We start from the raw sequence: 20,787 nt of genomic DNA on the forward strand, positions 1-20,787 counted from the left end.
ATGCACATGACACGGTGCAGTGTAACCTCTGTCTGGCGCTGGCTTTGCTCAATCAATGACATGAATGAAAATTACCAGTGCAATACAAATGGCATGCAAAACCGTTCACCATACCTTTCGCATCACAGTCAACGCAGTATTTATTGTCTTCTTCTCGTAGCAACCTTGCCAATACTGCCTGGTATTTCTCCTGAGATTTCTTGTCTTTCTCGGTGTGAGATCTCGACATTTCGCTTCCGATTTCTCTTCAAATTCCTTCAAAAAATAAATACAGCCGGTGTTTCTTTCTGTCTTAGTACACGGAACACCATGGGCCATCGATCATCGCATAGCGTTAATATTTTGTACACCCACTATTGTAAACCGGAAGTGTTATGTGTCAATGTGTGAAAGGTTATAGAGAGAGAAAGGGAAAGAGATGGAGGGAGAGAGAGAGAGGGGGGGGGGGGGGGGCTCAGCTGCGTCATGCTCCGCTCCCATCTGCCCCCCCCCCCTTTGCTAGCTTCTTGGGATCTCTAAACAGAGTAATGACACTACAGATTCAAATTCATCGATACATGAAATTCCATGCAAGCCTAGAAAACATAATAGGCAGGGAGGCAGGGTCTTTAAATTAGCTAGGGTGGATATTAATTAGAGTTACACGAGCGCCCGATGCGTCCCCCTCCCCCTACACTCTACAGTTCAATCATCACTAACTGCATGAAGCCTTTGGGGTTCTCCTCCCTTTCTTTTTTTTTACAATCATGACCAATTTGCATGTTTTCACCAACTTGATGTTAAGAAAGTTTATATAATATTTGACATCCATCTGTCTTAATTGCATGTTTCCCAAACTACTGTACGTGCTCCCCGGACCGTATTTTTGCTGTATGAATGCCCTCCCCACACACTCTCTCGCATGCACACTTTTTATTTCTAATTCTCTGTATCCCTCCCCCTCTCAAACTTGATTTCTCTTTGGTAACCCTTTTCTCTTTCTATCCCCCCTCAACCTTTCAACAAAAAAGTGACAACTTCAAATGGCTAGGAATTAATATTCAAACAAATTAATACAAAATGCAGAAATTATTTTATTCATCTAATTTCCAATTTATACATCAATCATAAGAATATATATCTCTTTTCTACTAAACATACATGCACCAAACACGATGACCTCTCTCGTATGAATATAAAGTCAATATACCAGTACAATTTTTAAAATTTGTGTTTTTCAATAAAAACAAACTTAACGTTTAGAATATACAATACTATGCAATCGTACATACATTATAAACTTCGTACGTATACAGAATGTACCCTTCAAAAAGTTGCCTTTCATAAAAAGAAATGATTAAGGAAAATGATGAGAACTGTATCATATTGGATTGAATGAGAAAGTTGTTTGATTAAACAGTACAACATTGAATATCTTATTTTCGCAGAACTGACAATAAGGCAGTTTAAGCTAGACCCTTCTTGATTGGATCACAGTATCATTAAAAGTATGTTTAGAGAAATGGCAATTCCACATTTATATCACGGAGGAATCAAATTTAGTTTCCATATATTTCATGTATTAATATACAAATAAATGGCTGTGTTACATCATTGGTTCTTTCTCACTTGCACTGGGCTTCTTGAGAATACGCAAAACTTAAAAATGTCTGGACTTTCGTATTTTATAGGTACCTCCAATTTTGAAAGAATATTCAGCATAATGATTGCTGTTTTTTTTTCTTTATTTTAATCAAAATCAATTTTTGGAGGGGTGAACTTCTCCTTTAATTGATAAAGCCTGGGGATAAATTGTCATTTTATATTCATAAGTGTCACTATGACTGCTCCACATAATATGGCATGAAAAGGGCATACCTGAGCTTCTACTCAAAATTGGGAAAAAAAAGGTGTTTTTGAGCATGTACTTGGACAGAAAAAGGGTGATTTTTCCCCCTCCTGATGCTTCTTAGTAATTTTCTGTTTTAGACCTGGAAAACGTTTACTTGATATCGCAAAAAAATATGGCTCTGGTTTAGTTAAAGGTCAAGTCCGCCCCAGAAAAATCAGACAAGCATAATGCTGAAAATTTCATCAAAATCTGATGTAACTAGAAAGTTATGACATTTTTAAAGTTTCGCTTATTTTTCACAAACTAGTTATATGCACAATTTAGTCACTTGCAAATGAGAGAATCGACGATGTCCCTCACTCACTATTTCTTTTGTTTTTTATTGTTTAGATTATACAATATTTCAATTTTTATAAATTTGACAAGAAGGACCAACTTGACTGAACCATACAATGTTGAACGAGGGTAATTCCACATGTTCAGGGAGAAATAAAACTTTGTTTCACAGGACAATGAGGAGAAAATTAGAATATTTCAAATTTCATATAATAGAATACAAAAGAAATAGTGAGTGAGTGATGTCATCAGTTCCCTCATTTGCATACCGGCCAGGATGTGTATATAACTATTTTCTGAAATCAAGCAAAACTTTAAAATGTCATAACTTCCTTATTTTTCATCCGATTTTGATGAAATTTTCAGTGTTATGCTAGTTGGATTTTTCTCTTTTTATTCAAATCGACTTTTGTTGGGGTGGACTTGTCCTTTAAATGTATGCTGTCATGTACTTGAAATGTGTGAAAAATTAGGTAAAGTAAACTTTACCTATGTCACGTAGAATACGACTAAATATTGCTGAAAATGCACATGAAGCACAACTGGTTTATGTCCAGTCCCAGACCTGCCAACCTTATACAACAAAAAAAGGTATTCTTAGAAGGAAAAAAAAAAAATTTGACAAAAAAGAGTATCTTTAAAAAGTTGTCTTAACTTAACAATCGCCAGCCTGTTGTAGTGAGATTGGTGAAAAAACGTGAAATGACTCTACTTGAAAACCTGATAATTCACCAAATAAACATGTGCTCGTAGGCAAGAATACTTGTTCTTTTTTCAGGCAACAAGTTACTGGCCTGACAGCGATTTTCACCGGTCTGGGACCGTCGGACCGGCACTAGTGTTGCCCGCTGTGTATAATACATACTCCATGATTGAAAATTTTAAAAAAGTAACCGATCATACAAAAAATGTATTCGGGTATTCATAGCAAAAAAGAGGAACAAATACTCTAAAAAGGGAACGGTTGGCATGTCTGCAGTCCTGCGTTACAGAAGGGATATGGTTACACTTTCAATATAGAATAACAACTCTAGGAATAAAAATTATTTCAGTTATGTCATAAGTACAAGAATATATCAAAAGGTAATTCTCGAAAGTAAAAATGTTATTAGATAAATATAAAAAAAAACTTTATAATTCTGATACTTGAAAATGATATACTCTTCATTATGAGTTGAGTTTCACAATCACATCGGCAGTCTCATCTGGTTCTGGAAAGAAGTCTGAATAAGTGATATATCTAGGGGGGGTCGTTTCACAAAGATTTAAGTATGAATTAGAGTTGCACTTATTACATGTATGTGCGATATAAAATGCATGACGGCATTGATCAGATCATGCCAAGAGGATGTGCACTACTGCGTATTGATGAATAAGATTCGGCGATACATATGATGTATGCGTCAGCATTTAATTAAGACTCTTAAGTCATAGTCAGCTAAAAAGGGATATGTATGTCATGTAGTACAATATAGAGTCACCATTTTTGTAATGAACAGCTTTATGAAATCCATGACCCCAATGTACTTGCAATTTTCATTGTACCCTCTATGACTTATTGCTAAACTCATTTCTTCAAAAAACAAAAATCAGTTGGTGTTCCGGATTGATCATTAACCCTAAAAGGACTGGGCTATTTGAGATGTATTGAGGACTGAGAGGGGGGCATGATGAACAGCTTTATGAAATCCATGACCCCAATGGACATGCAATTTTCATTGTACCCTCTGACTTATTGCTAAACTCATTTCTTAAAAACAAAAATCAGTTGGTTTTCCAGATTGATCATTAACCCTAAAAGGACTGGGCTATTTGAGATGTACTGAGGACTGAGGGGGGGGGGGGGCATATGATGGCTGATCTCGGCCGCCGTTTGCGCGATCGCGCAAAATTTGGCACGCACATTCCTTACCACATAAACTACAAGATAATGTAAAAATATTCTGAAAATAATTATTTTCTATTTATTATGATTAAAATATGGAAATTTATCAATGAAAAACATTATTTGCATATTTAACACCCAATTTCACTTCAAATTTTCTTCTTTTTTTTTTACAGATCTCAACTAATCTAATCTGTAATCTACATGTAATTTAAAGGTTTCCACAAAAAAAAATTGCAAAAGCCAATTTTTTCCTCATGTTATGTATTTCTTTGTTTTTAGAATTTCTTATGCATTTCTTTGTTTTTTCATCTTTTGTTTTTCACTGTTTTTTTCAATCGAAATTAAAACAGACCATTTAGCAACTAAATTAAGCAGACCAATTAGAACGAAAAATAATCACCCTTTTATGAATTTCATCTCCCATAGACTTTGTGCACAAAGTAAAAAATTTGCCATTTTCGGCATGACATTGTGTCGTAAAAAGTCATGTGTCGTCGCGATGCTATACCCGTATGTCGCGAATTTGGTCTATAAAGTTGCGCAATACTTCAAAGAAAAAAGTCATAAAATTTTGCAGCGCTATCTTTTTGCGTTTCAGAATTATTGCGCGAAGCATGGGGGGGCCCCATCATGCCCCCCAGTCCTTTTTAGGGTTAAATGATGACAATCTCCTGTTATAATTTGGTAGTTGATCATACATGTATTTGTTTAGAATTATATTGTGTTATCCAAATTTTTTTCTCTCTATGATTCATACCCCCAAAAAAATTGTTAATATATTGTTTGTTATGTTATGGGAAAATGTATCATACGAATGATGTGAATGCAACAGAAAACAATTTTAAAAATAAAATAAAATCAAGCTAATATTTCTGATTAACTCTGCTTCATCTACCTTGACAAGATTCTGAGAATATTTAAAACAATTTCTGTAACCTAACTTTTTTTTTCTTTTGCTAACATTCCATTTTGTAAATGAATTTTATGAAAAGATCTTTATTACCCTCATCAGGTGTGGAGGGAAGGCCTGTGGGTTATGGCCATTAAATTGACCTACATGCACGGTATTCCTTAATACCATTAGGTCCATGTTAATACCCTGCCTACCTGCTGTTGGGTACACAAACTAAGGTGTACAAAAAATTTATATTACATAGGTTATGTAGATTCGAATCAGTGATAGGTCAATATGCCATCACGTGACCATAGCTGCGAGGATCGCATTTGTTATATTCTAGGTTTTGACGTCACCTCAGTGAATATAACTGCGTTGTATTGTCAATTGCGGCGTTATATTCACTAAGGGGACGTCACTCCCTGCTTAGTTGTGTAATCAGGTAGTTTATTAGATGTACGCGCTAGTGTTAACATGTCGATTGCATGAAGAATGCGCTTTATGTATTTTCAAAAATTTGTCTAATATGACGTAAATGGATCAGAGTTGCAGCAAGAATTTTGGGTAATCAGAGAGCCAGATGATGAATGCAATCTCTGATGGCGATTCTACATAGACTATATAATATAACAGATATTGCCTGGTCTATCTTTTTTTAATAAATAACATTTCAACTCCCCTCTGAAGCTATATTGTTCGCTCGGAAGAATATTTTTCCTCGTCGCTGCGCGCTTCGGGAAAAATATAACTCCAGCGGGGAGAGGAAATGTTATATTCAAACTCTAGGTAGGCAATATCTGTATAATATTCATTGTACTCTCATTTTTATTGCACTGTACATGCCATCTTAATTGTTCTCGATTTCTGAATGTTCCAAAATAAAATATTAATAATAACATAGAGTAAAATACAAGCACATGGTGGAGAAAGTGCTGGCAGTGAGACTTTTCATTCTTTGATGCCGATAGCCCTTGCTGTGGAAATTGCACTGGAGTTGCCTTCGTAGAAGCGCTAGCAATTCTGCTTTCTACTCTTACACTGAATCTCCAAAGTCATCAGAGTTTACCTTGTGTTTCAGGTACCGGTATTTCAGTCTGGCTCTCATCAGGACTGTCTTTTTTCTTCTCTAAATAGTTGAGGGCCCATTCATACTGCGGAAGAAATAAAACAAACATCATGATATGGAAATTAGTAACACAGCGTACAAAACTCAAAGAGATAAAGGTACATGTGAAGGGTAAGAGGAACACAAGATATTTCAATATGTCTGCCTCTAATTAAAACTCTCTCTAACCAGTCAATACTTTGAAGACAAAATATGCATACCATAATAATCATGGACATTAGTGAAAACGCTGGCAAAATTAAAAGAGATATTTCGGTATATGTTACATTTGACGGAAAAAGGGGTGAAGAAATGGGATGGAATTGTATTATACTTTACCACATGACCTGTTTGTTATCAGAACATGATAGGCATAAAGACAAAACTTGGAAGGCTCCCCAAATACATTGAAATTAACGACATTTCTGTCTGAATCTCAATGGGACTCTGTTCTCTAACCAGCTGAATGAAATTTACCATCATAATATTATATAATAGAAATTTGATAAAAGAGGAAGAGACCCTAATAGATACGGAAGGAGGAAGGAGACCAAGAAGTATGATAAACTGGTGATACTATCCAACATTCTGAACAGAAATAACACCAATCAATCTTATTTTCTCGTTTACTAATGCTATTTTCATTCCTTTTATTTTTCATAATTAATTACCATGATTAACTGTTTGACTGATTTGTTTTATCATAGTAGTACAATTGTTAAAAATCAATACATTAATATGAACAACACAAATGGAGAAGAAAGGGGGGGGGTCAACCTGACATTGAGGGTGTAATGAACAGGAGCTGCATGAGTAGAAGTCATTAAACAAAAAACAAATATAAAACCAAGAAAGAAGAAAAAAGTGGAGTCAGCAAAAGAAGGAGATAGAGAAGAGTGAGAGATAGAGAGAGAGAGAGGAAAAAAAGAGGATTAGGGAAAAGAAGGGGTGAGGAGAGAAAGAAGGAAGGAAGCAATGATACCAGAAGAAAAGGAACAGAAAGAAGAAAAGCAACTTCAAATTTAAAAACAAGAATTTGGGAATAATGAGGAAAGGAAATGAAGTGAAAGAAAATAGGAGGAGAAGAGACTCAAGTCAGAATCCTGACAATAACTTACTGTTACAAACCAGAAAGAGTTTGGTCTATTTATGACTTTTCCAAGAAAGCTCATTTCATTGGCTGGGTAGACCACATGAAGGTGGAGATGATCTATTGTGTTGAAAGGAGGCCAGTGAAATCCCACTCTTTGAAGAAAAACAAAAAATAGAAGATGAACATCTGTCGAGGGGGGGGGGGGGGGGGGAGGAGGGAACTTCTGGGTAAATAATATTTTTTAATTATTATTGTACATTTTATTGCTTCAAAATCAAAACACAATATACATAAATAATAGCAGCAATATAATAAACCATATACATAAGTAAAAAAAAAAAAAGTTACAATTCAGCAAGAACATCTTGATACTTGTTTAATGAATTCCATTTATCAAAGTGAACTGAAAATTTGCCTAGTTTATTAAACTGCGATTGCTCACTCTACTTTTTCTAAAAAAATCATTTCATTTTTAAAGTGTTTGAAGACATTTTCTCATTGTATTTTTGTTTAGAAATAAAAAAATTTGCATAAAATATAATGGTATTGATAAGACTATTTTATATTTTGACTCCAAAACAAATATACAAAACTGAAAAAGGCAAAGTAAGAATGTTTAAATTAACTAACCATTTGCACACTACATTCCAAAATAATTCAACAACTGGGTAAATAATCTTGGGACTTTCCTGAATATGTACATGTATATTTTATTTTCCTGGATGGAAAGTTAATAATCTTATAAAATATTGTTGGAACTTTTTATAATATTTTTTTTCTTTTTTTTCTTCATTTCGTCATGCTTTGCTTGAACATAAATTTAAACAGCAGCATTTATACCACATTCCATCATAATAATTTTCAATGCAGAATCACATGTAAAACATATTTTTAATTCATTATCCTGTCCTCCACATTTTAGGGTAACCTGTGACATGCAATCGAGTCATGAATTGGAAAAGTGATAGACAAACTTGGGATTCACAAAATCTAAAGGAACAGTGCTATGGTGGTGGTGGGTCATAAGCCACACACACAACAGTACAGACTTCAATCTTTGTGACATCCCCTCCCCCCACATTGGTTCGGGAACTTGTCAACAATCTGTGCTGCGTCTCTTACCAGGAATGCCCCAAAAAACACACTATGCCTCTTTCCAGCATTCCCCACTATTCTGTCCACTGTCCATGTTGAAATCTGAGGACGGGTAAATGTAAAGAAGATTGCAAGATTCTTGCAGGAGAGAGGCAGCTCTGACTAGTCCAGATTGGACCTTACTGTTTGGAAGATGAGTGGACTGGTTTTGATTAGAGATTGGGAGACATGTGCCCTCTACGTTAGCTTTGGGAAAGGGAACTTCCACACACCAAGGTCCAATCTGGACCACTCTGACTGTTAACAGGGAGCCTTTATAAACTACCTACCTTGCGTCGGCTATATTTCCTCCTCGAGACTCCAAGACCACCTCTCCAACTTGATATAGATATTGAACTGCAGTATAAAGCAAGTACAAGTCATCAGAAAAAAATAATCAATTAACCGCAGTCTATGATAATGGAAATCCATTTTTAAATACAGTATACATGTATGTAAGTGAAAGGACATTCCAGCAAATTAAAATCATCATAAACCACCCTGTACATGAACTTCTACAGTGTCTCCTTGTGAGTGTCACAATATGCAAGGGAAATCTGACACCATAAAATGTGTTGCAAACGGTACATATGTGTTATAAAGGGTGAGGGGGGGGGGGGGGTTCAAAGGAGGAAAAGGTGTACCGGTACCGGATTATACAAGGTTTATACATGTATTAATCCAAGTCCACCATTGCTGCTGGTCTCAATTGCTCTATAATTAATATTAGCCTTGTACATTTTTGTGCACTTTTTCCCCATCCATTCTGCCCTCTAGAAAAGTAGTCTTGACCACTTGATAATATTGAAATGTCATGTTTGTGGAGGCTTCATGATTGGCAATGATTCTCAAAGTTGTTTTCATTTTAAAAGTTTTTGCAAATAATTTTTTTCTCTTTAAATATACATGTACATGCTAAAAATGATTCCAACCTGGACAGGTCAACAGGACAATTGATCAAACACAATCATACCTATTACCTCCACCACTGACGTAAAGTTACAAACAAGTTCTGAAGAGTGAAGATTATGTATGCGCTCTTACCAAGAGGTATCTTGCATTTTTCAAGTGATTTGACGTTGCCATGGTGTGACTTTGGGATGATGAGAAGGTGCTCCTTGGTTGACGGTCTGATGTCATGGAACACGCAAGCAGCTTCATTCTGGATAGGAAACAAGTGACAAAGCAATTGAAGATGAAAACCAAAGAAATTAATTTTAAAAAGTATACAGGTAATTCTGCCCATTGTCAAATAGGAGCACTGAAATCTGTTCAACTTGCGAGAAATTTCACAGACTAACAGAAAGTTGACTTCTGCAATACCTGTACGCTGTGCTGTATAGTCTAATATTGCAACAACAAACATTCAGCACACATAACTCAAAACCTTCAACAGATTACTTTTATGTACAGGAATGAGGATGTGACCTTTGACCTTGTGAATCATTGTGACTCAGCTCTGATCAAATCAGATCATCCTCACTCAAACAAGATCCAAGTTTGAAAGTGATCATTCAATCAGTACAGTAATCATCACAAGAAAGTTCCAGTGTCTCTCCATTGAAACTTTAAAAACTACTGTAGACCTACAATAGATGAAACAAATTAATTAAATATATAAATTGAGCAATGAAACAGATGGCATGAATAAATGAAGGAATTGAAAGGAGATACATAATGGTATGGTTACAATGAGCAGAGATCTATAGCAGAACACAACCTCTTTTCTGTCATTACAAATTCAGCTTAACATTCTAATCTAAACCAAACCAAGACTTGCTTTTTTACTTCATGTATTTTATGCCATTGGTTTCGTTCTCTTCTACGAAGAATAACAACTTGAACATTCTGTACCAAAATTACCCGAGATGTTTGCTCAAAAAGTAAAATATTGTGGAGAATAGTACATGTTCATGCAATTAGGCTCATGTAAGGACCTTGCTACAATTTGCATTCACATCATTTACATGTAGATAAACCAATATACGTTGGTTATGATCTCACATGTATCTCCTATGCATGACCGAGTCATGGCAGACTCCTTAGTCCTCACAGCATAGAAAAAAATCACTTGTCAGAGATCTTGTTCAGGTTGTTGATTTGTCACTACAGATTGTAATCCATGATTTTTGTGAAATACCTAAATTGAGTAATAATATAAATTTGTAAATAAACACTTTTTGTTTCAGGATACAAAGCCCAACTATAATTAGCCCAGCTGTATCTAGGGCTTGATAGGCCCTCAGTGAATTCAAGAATTGATCCTATCCTACAAATATTGAGTAGCCATTCACCTCACCTGGGTGGAGTGCAGCTAGTGCATATATATGGCACAAACATATCATTTTTTTTGCCGTCATGTGCATGGCTTGGATTTGAACTCACAACGCTTAGTTTTTAAGTCCAGGTGGGTGTTTCATAAAGCTGTTTGTAAGTTAATAGCGACTTTAAGAATGACTGATGATCCTTTCTTGTGGTAAATGGTATACACCATTGGCGGTGGCTTAGCGCTAAGAAAGGTTCACCAGTCATTCTTAAAGTAGCTCTTAACTTACGAACAGCTCTATGAAACGGCCCCCAGAGACTAATCATGCTATTAATCAATCCATTGCACTGTGCCATACATGTAAATGCAATGCTCCATAATTTCACAAGTTTCACCTATTAATACATGTAAAAAAAAATTAAATCATTTTGTCATCTGAATTGCCAGTAGAGGCGCTGGTCCAAAAATTGGTATTGTCCCAGAAAACAAGGATAGACAAAGGATAAATCATGTATTGATAAATTGAGATTGTCCTCGTTTGAGGGGAAATTTTTTTTCACTTACCCCTGCGGGACTAAGGTAATTACGGGATTGAGAGTGCTAACAGATTCAGTGACATCAACTCAATCCCCCCAGTTCACCATCTATTTTTAATGCCATAACGTCTCTTGCCTTCTTCCAATAATCTTGTTATGAAACCCGATACCTTAGCGCATTGGTGTCGGGCCGAGCTGCCAACCTTGTGCAAGCAAAAAAAGGAATCATTATGGCCAAAAAAAGGAATTTCCAACAAAAAAAAGGAATGTGTTAAAACGAACCTTAAAACCACACGCGACAAACATCCAATGCAAAAAGTATGTATGCAGTGAACAATTAAAAAAAAGTTAATCTCTAGGCCTAGTCTGGGCTAAGTAACGGAGTGTTACAAATTTGACCCTTAGTCTTGGGCCGTTTGATATAATCTACCAACTTTAATTAAATCAGTAGCAAGGCTTGAATTAAGAATTGAGAGGGGCAAGGCCATTTTTAAATGGGCACTTTCAGCTTGGGGCAACCGGCAAAGTGGCCTTGGATGCCCCAAAATTTCAAGGGGTATCAAGGCCATTCTAAAGGGCATGAAGGCCACTTTTATTCTAGTCAAATGGGCACCTAGGCAAATTTTTCTAAAAATGACAAGTAGCCTAGGCCTTTCATTTTGTAGTGCAACCTACTCCGGCACTTATCAAAGTGAAGATCTGTCGAGAAAAAAATCTTTCAGGGGCACCAAAATCAGTTCTGGTGAACATTTTTAGGGCTCCATTTTCTGGGGCTTCCTTTCCACTTCTAAAATAATTCATTGTTTTATGTTGAGTTTCCTGACAAAACTACCAAATTGTAGACTAAGAGAAAAAAAAAAAAAAAGTTGACATCAATTCAGACTTCTCTTCCCAAGTAACATTGTTTTTGCCAAACAGTACCCTTTAAAATTAAAATGTCATAAAATGGAAGTGTACATGTAACATTCCACAAATATAGAAAAATTATTCATAAATCAATCTAATCTAAAATTCAAATAGATCTATAGATAAGAGGTTGAAATCATTCCACAAAAGTCCCATCGTAAATCACTTCACGATGTGCACAGCTCAGCCTCAATCACACTGCACGCACACTCAATCATCCCCAGCAGTGACAGCACTATAGAGCAGACATCTAGGCCGCCAGAACCGGGGAAGAAATCTTCCCATTCCTGCTAAACTGAATGCTAAAGTGCCGACTTTTTTAATGAATTCCAAAGGCAGTAGGACATCTCTCTAGTATAAATCATGTGAAACTATCAATAAATGTTGAATATCACCCAGAATTATTACTTCAGGGGACAATGAAGAGTTTTCCAGGTCTTTTCAAAGCCGAATTCATCGTATTTGTTTGATACGAGTTGATGAAAATTAACCAGACAGTACCGTTATCCGAAGGGAATTGATATTAATCAATTCAAGAAAATAGCCTCAAAATTTCATTTCTTTATCACTACAATTAATTTAAAGTATATGAAAAATATCTTTTGATGATTCAATCTTTAATATATATGATGAGTATTTTTGTAAAATTTTGCAAATGGAATAATAATTTCCCTCAAACCTCCAAATCCCCCTCCATTACAAATGGACTTTTCTCTTACTACATTTGGGGAATTACCCTACCCAATTCATCGTACTCCTCGCTCTGCGCTGCAGGAACAAAGTTGGCTCCACTCACCTGAAGAGTGTTGGCCCGTGCGTAAAGACAACGTATTAGCAGTAACGTTAGATCTAACATTCGGCGGAAATCTGATTTTCGGATCGTTTTTTTGTACATAAAACATCACTTTATAGGAAAGAAATTACATGCAAATTTAAGATAAAATATATAAATTCAGAAATATCGTACCTTAGACCGCAGTTACTGTTATTTCCTTTCAAATGATGATCAAAACATAATCATCCTTGATCCTTTCGTTTGTCATCGTAAGTTGCCATCTTGGATGACGTCATCATCCTTACAGACGTATTTACCAGTCGCTATACATCGCGATTCGTACCATGCATGCCGCTCGCATATTCAACTAACGTATATGTACGTGCACGCAATCAAATTATTAAAGTGTGTTGGAAAACCGGCCGGCGGGCGTCTACGCACGCGCAAGTACCAGGCTCATCTCGGGCTCAACACGCACTCCACATACATACAATTTATTATGTACACACATTATCAAAATTGTCAAAAAACGTAATTGAAAAGAAAAACCATAATGCCGTAATTTGAATGAAAAAACGTAATGATTACGGCAAAAACGTAATGGTAACAGTCGGCACATGGCACCTGACAGGTGAATGAACTTTCCTATATTTCTTGCATGGAGAAATCTTTGGAAACCGAGCCGAGTCCCTAAGACAATCCCTAAAACTGGGACGATCCCAATTTTCCGACCAGAGTCTCTACTGATTGTCACGATTGAAGAAAGTTGTAAACATGGTAACAGACTAAACACTGAAATGCAAGAACTAGAAGAAAATCAGACCTACCTGAAACAAAATTTTTGTTTTTGGCTCCTTTCCCTGTGCAATCTTGCAGAAGATACACCCATCTTTAAAATGTGGATCCTCGATGGTTGACAAAAAGTCATTTCTCAATCTGCTTTCCACTTCATTCATTGACATCGACATTGTTTCTCGAGACTTGATTCAGCTCAGCTATTAAAGCAAAATGAAGAAAAAATAATATTCTAAAAATAGACCTCTAGAATTTTTAATAATTAGGCCTAGGGCTAGGGCCTTCAGCAAAGCGAATCAATCCTTACCTCACACTCAGTCTCACGTAGCCAGGAGGCTCCTAGAGTGTAAAAATCATTCTACTAACAACGTATGCTTACTCTCCATAGAGTCAGGGATTGATTGCATCCCATTCATGTGCGTGTACCGCGAAAAAACCTGAAACTTTCACCCCCGACATTTCTACTTCTATTTATTTTTTCTAAAAGATCTAGCCCTAAATCATGTAAATGGGATACAACTTCATTTCCCACATTTCTACGATATTGATTTCATTTTTAAACAGGAATTCATAAAAAAAAACAGGACAAATTATATGAAGAGAGGGGATAACTTGCCACCCACCCACACGTATTGCGAGGTTAGTATTAGTATACTAACCTCGCACCGTGAATCACGTTTGGCAGTGGATTTCTAACTAGTGGATCACGCGTGCTGCGACCCCACTTCTGGTGTCTACAACACACGACTTCTATGGCTTGATTTTTCTGTGCACGGCGGCATGTAATAAAGCCTTGAGTGTTTGCCACCATGTTTACGTCGCCATCTTGATTTCTAAATGTATTTCACCAAGACGACAGCACGCATACATGTATATGACTGAGGTATTGCGATATATCGCAATACCTCAGTCATGTACATATATGTATGCGTGCTGTCGTCTTGGTGAAATACAAATAAATCAAGATGGCGACGCATATATGTGCATATATGCGCGCGTGCCGGTCGTCTTGGCTAAATACAAAGAAATCAAAACACGGTGGCAAGCTATCCCCATCTTGTCATATTTTTTCTCGTTTTTTAATGAACTCTTGTTCAAAAATGAAATCAATATCTTAGAAATGTCGGAAATGAAGTTGTATCCCATTTACATGCATGACATTGATAATGATTTTACTTTTTAGGGCTATAATATTTTAGTAGAAATCTCGGGGGCGAGCTGAAACTCTGAAACTTTGAAAGTTCATTTTTTTCGTGGTACAAACTACAAGTAGGGTGTCTGGAGAAAAAAATTATTTTTCTTATTTCAAGAAAATATCACATTTTCTTTGTGAATTTGAAGTGAAATGACCTTCAGACTGACAGAAATGTAACATTTTTGAAAAAAATCCAATTATTGGCTGCAAAAAAGAAGAATGAAATTAGGTAAATTTTCAGCATTTCTCTGCCATAGACTGTGTAGTTAAGAAATGGACACACACAAATCCAAATTTTTAGCTTCCGAGAGCTGTTATAAATTTATTATTAATGCCAAAAACTTGTCCATAAAGAGTACGTCCAATAGGATTTTTTATGCTCTATCTGATGGTATGATTTTTATAAAGATTTGGAAACCAGATCACAATGAAAAATTGCGACAAAGACAAAGTGAAAAAAATTGTGCAAAACAGAATTTTCATTTTCCCATAGAAAACGCATGGAGAAATGGCAATCTCAACACACACAAAAATAAGGGTTTGCCATTTATCTGTAAATCCTTATTTAAAATGATATAAACTTGTCCTTACTGTCAAAAGAAGCCCCTGAATTTTCTCTTTCCATACATGCCAAACACAAATTAATAATCAATTCAGATCACATTTTTCTAGTAGCCTGAACTTCCCCGAAAAAATGTGCCATATTTTCCCCTAAATTAGCCTGTTTTATGCTGACACTTTTCAGTGTGGCTTCAGACACCCTACAGTACTTAAAGTTAAACTACATAGTACAAGTACAACTAAAATTACTATAGTAAAGGACATGAACGAATGGGCATGGGACGCAAACTGGCTCCATGGAGAGTAAGCATACATTAGTAGATTGATTTTATACTCTCCAGGAGCCTCCTGGCTAGGCTCACGTTGCCACAAAAATTTACACTCACAATATCCTAGTAAAGTAGTAATATGTATGATCGCGTAGGCTAGACCCCAGACCAGTGTAAGACACGGACAGACAGCCGATGATGACCTCGCCCAGAGTTTGGGCGACAATGAGCATCGAACACCGCTGGCGCTGTTCACGGTCGCAGGTGCCAACAAATCCGTCCTGGCAATTTGGAAAATGCTTGGTGATATCAATCTCACTTTCAAGACAACAAATCAGCATGTCCTGACTATCCTTTCAGATCTAAATGAAATTACAGATCATTATCGATACTTTATTGTGATTTGAGAAGAGAGATTTACGGCCTAACGTAAAATTATTTCCGTGGTTGGCCGTCGGTTATGGCGGTGAAAATAAGAAGACGAATTATAAATGAAAATATTATTTCCTTTACACCAGCCATTCTCAATTACTTTTTTGGAAGCGCCACATTTCTTGTCGAGAATCTGTAATGCTCCACTATCCATTACGCAATCCAGCAATTTATCAGCGGAGGGGGTCCAGAGGCCCCTGGTGGGGGTCGAAGGGGCAGAGCCCCCAGAAGTTTTGGAATATGAGGCCTTTTAAATTGCCCAGATGGGCTCTAATTAATATCAACGGACGAAATACAAATGCCAACAAACTACACAATATTAATATTAAAAGAAAAATGACCAGTGACTTTTTCACAACATACCAATGATACCACTAGTTCAGACTGTTCTGCACCAGATCTATTGGCTGAAGCAAGTGGCATAATGAGTAAAAAAAAATGAGGGGGCTAGATATGGCAGCTGAAGCAAAACTATTGAACTTTTCAATATAAAAATCTATATTTTGACATATTAAGATAATAATACAATATTCCACTCTTTCCCTTTCCTTTTCTTTCCTTTTCTCCTTTTTTTCTTGGCCGTGAAACATTTGGCCCCCCAATTCCCACCCCCATCTGTACGCCAGTGGCTGAAGTTACATTCCCCGATTTGCAAGGGCTGGAAATTAGGCGTTGCACTGCACTATATAGCGCTCCAAACTGCCCCCCCCCCCCTCTAGATCACGTGCAGTATCATTCGTGTGCATGTAGGTAATCACGGCAGGCAATACATCTGAGCATACATGTTTTTCACTTTTACAACTTCGGATTTTAATAATAATAATACATAGGATTTATATAGCGTTTTTTCCATTTTGATTTGCTCAAGGCGCTTTAGGAGAGCAAAACATCGGCTCCGGAAACAAAGTTTCTGCTTGTTATGTCTCAAATTCATAATCTTATTAATGCCAAAAACTTGTCCATAAAGAGTCCAATAGGATTTTTTATGCTCTATCTGATGGTATGATTTTTATAAAGATTTGGAAACCAGATCACAATGAAAAATTGCGACAAAGACAAAGTGAAAAAAATTGTGCAAAACAGAATTTTCATTTTCCCATAGAAAACGCATGGAGAAATGGCAATCTCAACACACACAAAAATAAGGGTTTGCCATTTATCTGTAAATCCTTATTTAAAATGATATAAACTTGTCCTTACTGTCAAAAGAAGCCCCTGAATTTTCTCTTTCCATACATGCCAAACACAAATTAATAATCAATTCAGATCACATTTTTCTAGTAGCCTGAACTTCCCCGAAAAAATGTGCCATATTTTCCCCTAAATTAGCCTGTTTTATGCTGACACTTTTCAGTGTGGCTTCAGACACCCTACAGTACTTAAAGTTAAACTACATAGGCCCTGGCCTAGTACAAGTACAACTAAAATTACTATACTAGTAAAGGACATGAACGAATGGGCATGGGACGCAAACTGGCTCCATGGAGAGTAAGCATACATTAGTAGATTGATTTTATACTCTCCAGGAGCCTCCTGGCTAGGCTCACGTTGCCACAAAAATTTACACTCACAATATCCTAGTAAAGTAGTAATATGTATGATCGCGTAGGCTAGACCCCAGACCAGTGTAAGACACGGACAGACAGCCGATGATGACCTCGCCCAGAGTTTGGGCGACAATGAGCATCGAACACCGCTGGCGCTGTTCACGGTCGCAGGTGCCAACAAATCCGTCCTGGCAATTTGGAAAATGCTTGGTGATATCAATCTCACTTTCAAGACAACAAATCAGCATGTCCTGACTATCCTTTCAGATCTAAATGAAATTACAGATCATTATCGATACTTTATTGTGATTTGAGAAGAGAGATTTACGGCCTAACGTAAAATTATTTCCGTGGTTGGCCGTCGGTTATGGCGGTGAAAATAAGAAGACGAATTATAAATGAAAATATTATTTCCTTTACACCAGCCATTCTCAATTACTTTTTTGGAAGCGCCACATTTCTTGTCGAGAATCTGTAATGCTCCACTATCCATTACGCAATCCAGCAATTTATCAGCGGAGGGGGTCCAGAGGCCCCTGGTGGGGGTCGAAGGGGCAGAGCCCCCAGAAGTTTTGGAATATGAGGCCTTTTAAATTGCCCAGATGGGCTCTAATTAATATCAACGGACGAAATACAAATGCCAACAAACTACACAATATTAATATTAAAAGAAAAATGACCAGTGACTTTTTCACAACATACCAATGATACCACTAGTTCAGACTGTTCTGCACCAGATCTATTGGCTGAAGCAAGTGGCATAATGAGTAAAAAAAAATGAGGGGGCTAGATATGGCAGCTGAAGCAAAACTATTGAACTTTTCAATATAAAAATCTATATTTTGACATATTAAGATAATAATACAATATTCCACTCTTTCCCTTTCCTTTTCTTTCCTTTTCTCCTTTTTTCTTGGCCGTGAAACATTTGGCCCCCCAATTCCCACCCCCATCTGTACGCCAGTGGCTGAAGTTACATTCCCCGATTTGCAAGGGCTGGAAATTAGGCGTTGCACTGCACTATATAGCGCTCCAAACTGCCCCCCCCCCCCCCTCTAGATCACGTGCAGTATCATTCGTGTGCATGTAGGTAATCACGGCAGGCAATACATCTGAGCATACATGTTTTTCACTTTTACAACTTCGGATTTTAATAATAATAATACATAGGATTTATATAGCGTTTTTTCCATTTTGATTTGCTCAAGGCGCTTTAGGAGAGCAAAACATCGGCTCCGGAAACAAAGTTTCTGCTTGTTATGTCTCAAATTCATAATCTTTTATGATCAGGATGTTCTTTGAATATCACGTTATTTGATGTTTAACTCTTAACCAAAACGTATACTCTGGAAATGCAAAATTTATCGCCGTTGAAATAGAAATCCTACAAACGGGGTTTTCAGATCACTTGTGTGGCATATAAACTTTGTACAGCATAGAATGAATAAAAAGGAGAACACCATCGATCCTCCATAATAGGCCGGGTTATCGAGTGCTAAATTTGAAGAAAAAAAAATGAGGATATAAATTAGCAATTAAGTGTCAAGTAAAGAGTTTTTGTTTTTTCTTTGTATCAAAATGATCACCAAATCCTTATTTCCAGGTTACTGGTAGATACATTTTTTCTCCCCAATGTTTCTTTATTTTTACTATTTTTAATACCAGCTCCCAAGCGCCACTCCGCAAGGCTCGGTGCGCCACAAGTGGCGCGCGCGCCACCATTTGAGAATCCCTGCTTTACACGTTATACATGTTCTACGATAGAATAAAAAAAAATCACGGTGAATTCCAACCCATAAATAAGCGATCCCGTGGTCATACACTATAGCATATATCCCCCTATCAGCTGAGATCAGAGATCCCAGGACAAAATAACAATTAAAACCCAATGAACACCCATTGAATTTTTCAATTGCATGGTTTAAATCGGTTTCAATCATTGGCGGCGGAAGCCAACAAATTTAGGGGGGGGGGCGTCCACCTGAATTTTTTTGGATGGACACAGGTAAAAAAATTTGACAGGCAAAAAAAAAAGTTATCAAACCTACATTTTAGGGGGGGGGGGACACCAGAATTTTTCGACAAGCAAAAAAAAAAGAAAAAAAAAGGTCATCAACCATGCAAAATTTTAGGGGGGGAGCAGGAAACAAAATTGACAAAAACAAAAACATAACAGAAAAAATGGTTAAAATGCAACCAAAATTTTAGGGGGGACCACCATAATTTTTTGACAAGCAAAAAAAAAGGGGGGTATCAAAAAAAAAAATTAGGGGGGGGACCGCCCCACCTCAAATTTAGGGGGCAGGACCCCCCCCCCCCCCACCCGCTTCCGCCGCCTATGGTTTCAATTTGGATTCAGCTGGTATCAATGGGTTTTAATAGGTCCAATGAGTCCGAATTAGATACCAATTGAGGTCCTATTGTAGGGTTAATTGGTCTCAATTCGGCCAACTGGCCGCATTAGAATTCAATGTGGGGATCAATTGAAGACCAATGCCCATTGATTTTTCAATTGGTTTCAATTTGGATTCAATTGGTATTAATGGGTTTCAATAGGTCCAAATTAGATACCAATTGAGGTCCTATTGTAGGGTTAATTGGTCTCAATTCGGCAAACTGGCCGCATTAGAATTCAATGTGGGAACCAATTGAAGACCAATACCCATTGGATTTTCAATTGGTGTCAACTGGATTTAGTATGGATTCACTTTGTATCAATAGGTTTCAAATGGTCCAATGTCATTACGAAAATACCCCATTTGAGGCGTCACCGTAGTTCGGATCACAAACTGCGGTTTTAGACCCCATTTATCATTTGAAACTCATTTTTCATTTGAACATTTCCAAGCCCCGATAAACCCATCTTGGCCGGGTAATCCCCGTTGTCTCAATAGGCGGTTTCAAACCGCCTCGATCACAAGAATGCCCGTTAAATTACGAGAATTTTTTTAGGCTGAAAAATACCCATTAATTATTTCTGCATTCACACCGCCCTTAAACATAACCTTCGGGGTTAGTTCCTGAAGTTACGAGCATGCGCAGTATGGTCTGATAAGCAGGCAAGGCGCGAGATTCAAAATCACCAGCCCAGCAGCCACCCACGGCGCCGCGCCCAACGACATGCACGATGGGCTAAAAGTTCCCGTAATTTGCTTTCACATCGCCAAAATACCTGCGACCTTGGAAAAATCCCCGCGAAAGTTCTCGTAATTTCGCCAAGTAC

At 37.1% G+C, this 20,787-nt stretch overlaps 1 protein-coding gene across 5 annotated transcripts; it reads right to left on the reverse strand.

Moving 5' to 3' along the window:
* Window positions 1-1,053: 1,053 nt before the first annotated feature.
* LOC129264766 (adenosine 5'-monophosphoramidase HINT3-like) lies at window positions 1,054-16,152 on the reverse strand. 5 transcript variants are annotated; one of them, XM_064111957.1, is made up of 6 exons: window positions 15,703-16,152; window positions 13,593-13,760; window positions 9,327-9,444; window positions 8,573-8,639; window positions 7,174-7,300; window positions 1,054-6,101 (listed from the first exon to the last, which is right to left on the reverse strand). In XM_064111957.1, the coding sequence occupies exons 2-6, from the start codon at window positions 13,731-13,733 to the stop codon at window positions 6,006-6,008; spliced, it is 549 nt and encodes a 182-aa protein (XP_063968027.1). In that variant the 5' UTR covers window positions 13,734-13,760; window positions 15,703-16,152; the 3' UTR covers window positions 1,054-6,005. The 5 variants fall into 5 exon arrangements, with proteins under 5 accessions (XP_063968027.1, XP_063968031.1, XP_063968028.1 ...); XM_064111958.1 differs by lacking the exon at window positions 15,703-16,152 and adding an exon at window positions 14,220-14,498 and having other exon boundaries at window positions 5,658-6,101; XM_064111960.1 differs by lacking the exon at window positions 15,703-16,152 and adding an exon at window positions 14,184-14,488 and having other exon boundaries at window positions 5,658-6,101.
* Between the last annotated feature and the right edge of the window lie 4,635 nt (window positions 16,153-20,787).

The sequence above is a fragment of the Lytechinus pictus genome, chromosome 17, assembly GCF_037042905.1.
Source record: "Lytechinus pictus isolate F3 Inbred chromosome 17, Lp3.0, whole genome shotgun sequence".
NCBI classification, from domain to species: Eukaryota; Metazoa; Echinodermata; class Echinoidea; order Temnopleuroida; family Toxopneustidae; genus Lytechinus; species Lytechinus pictus.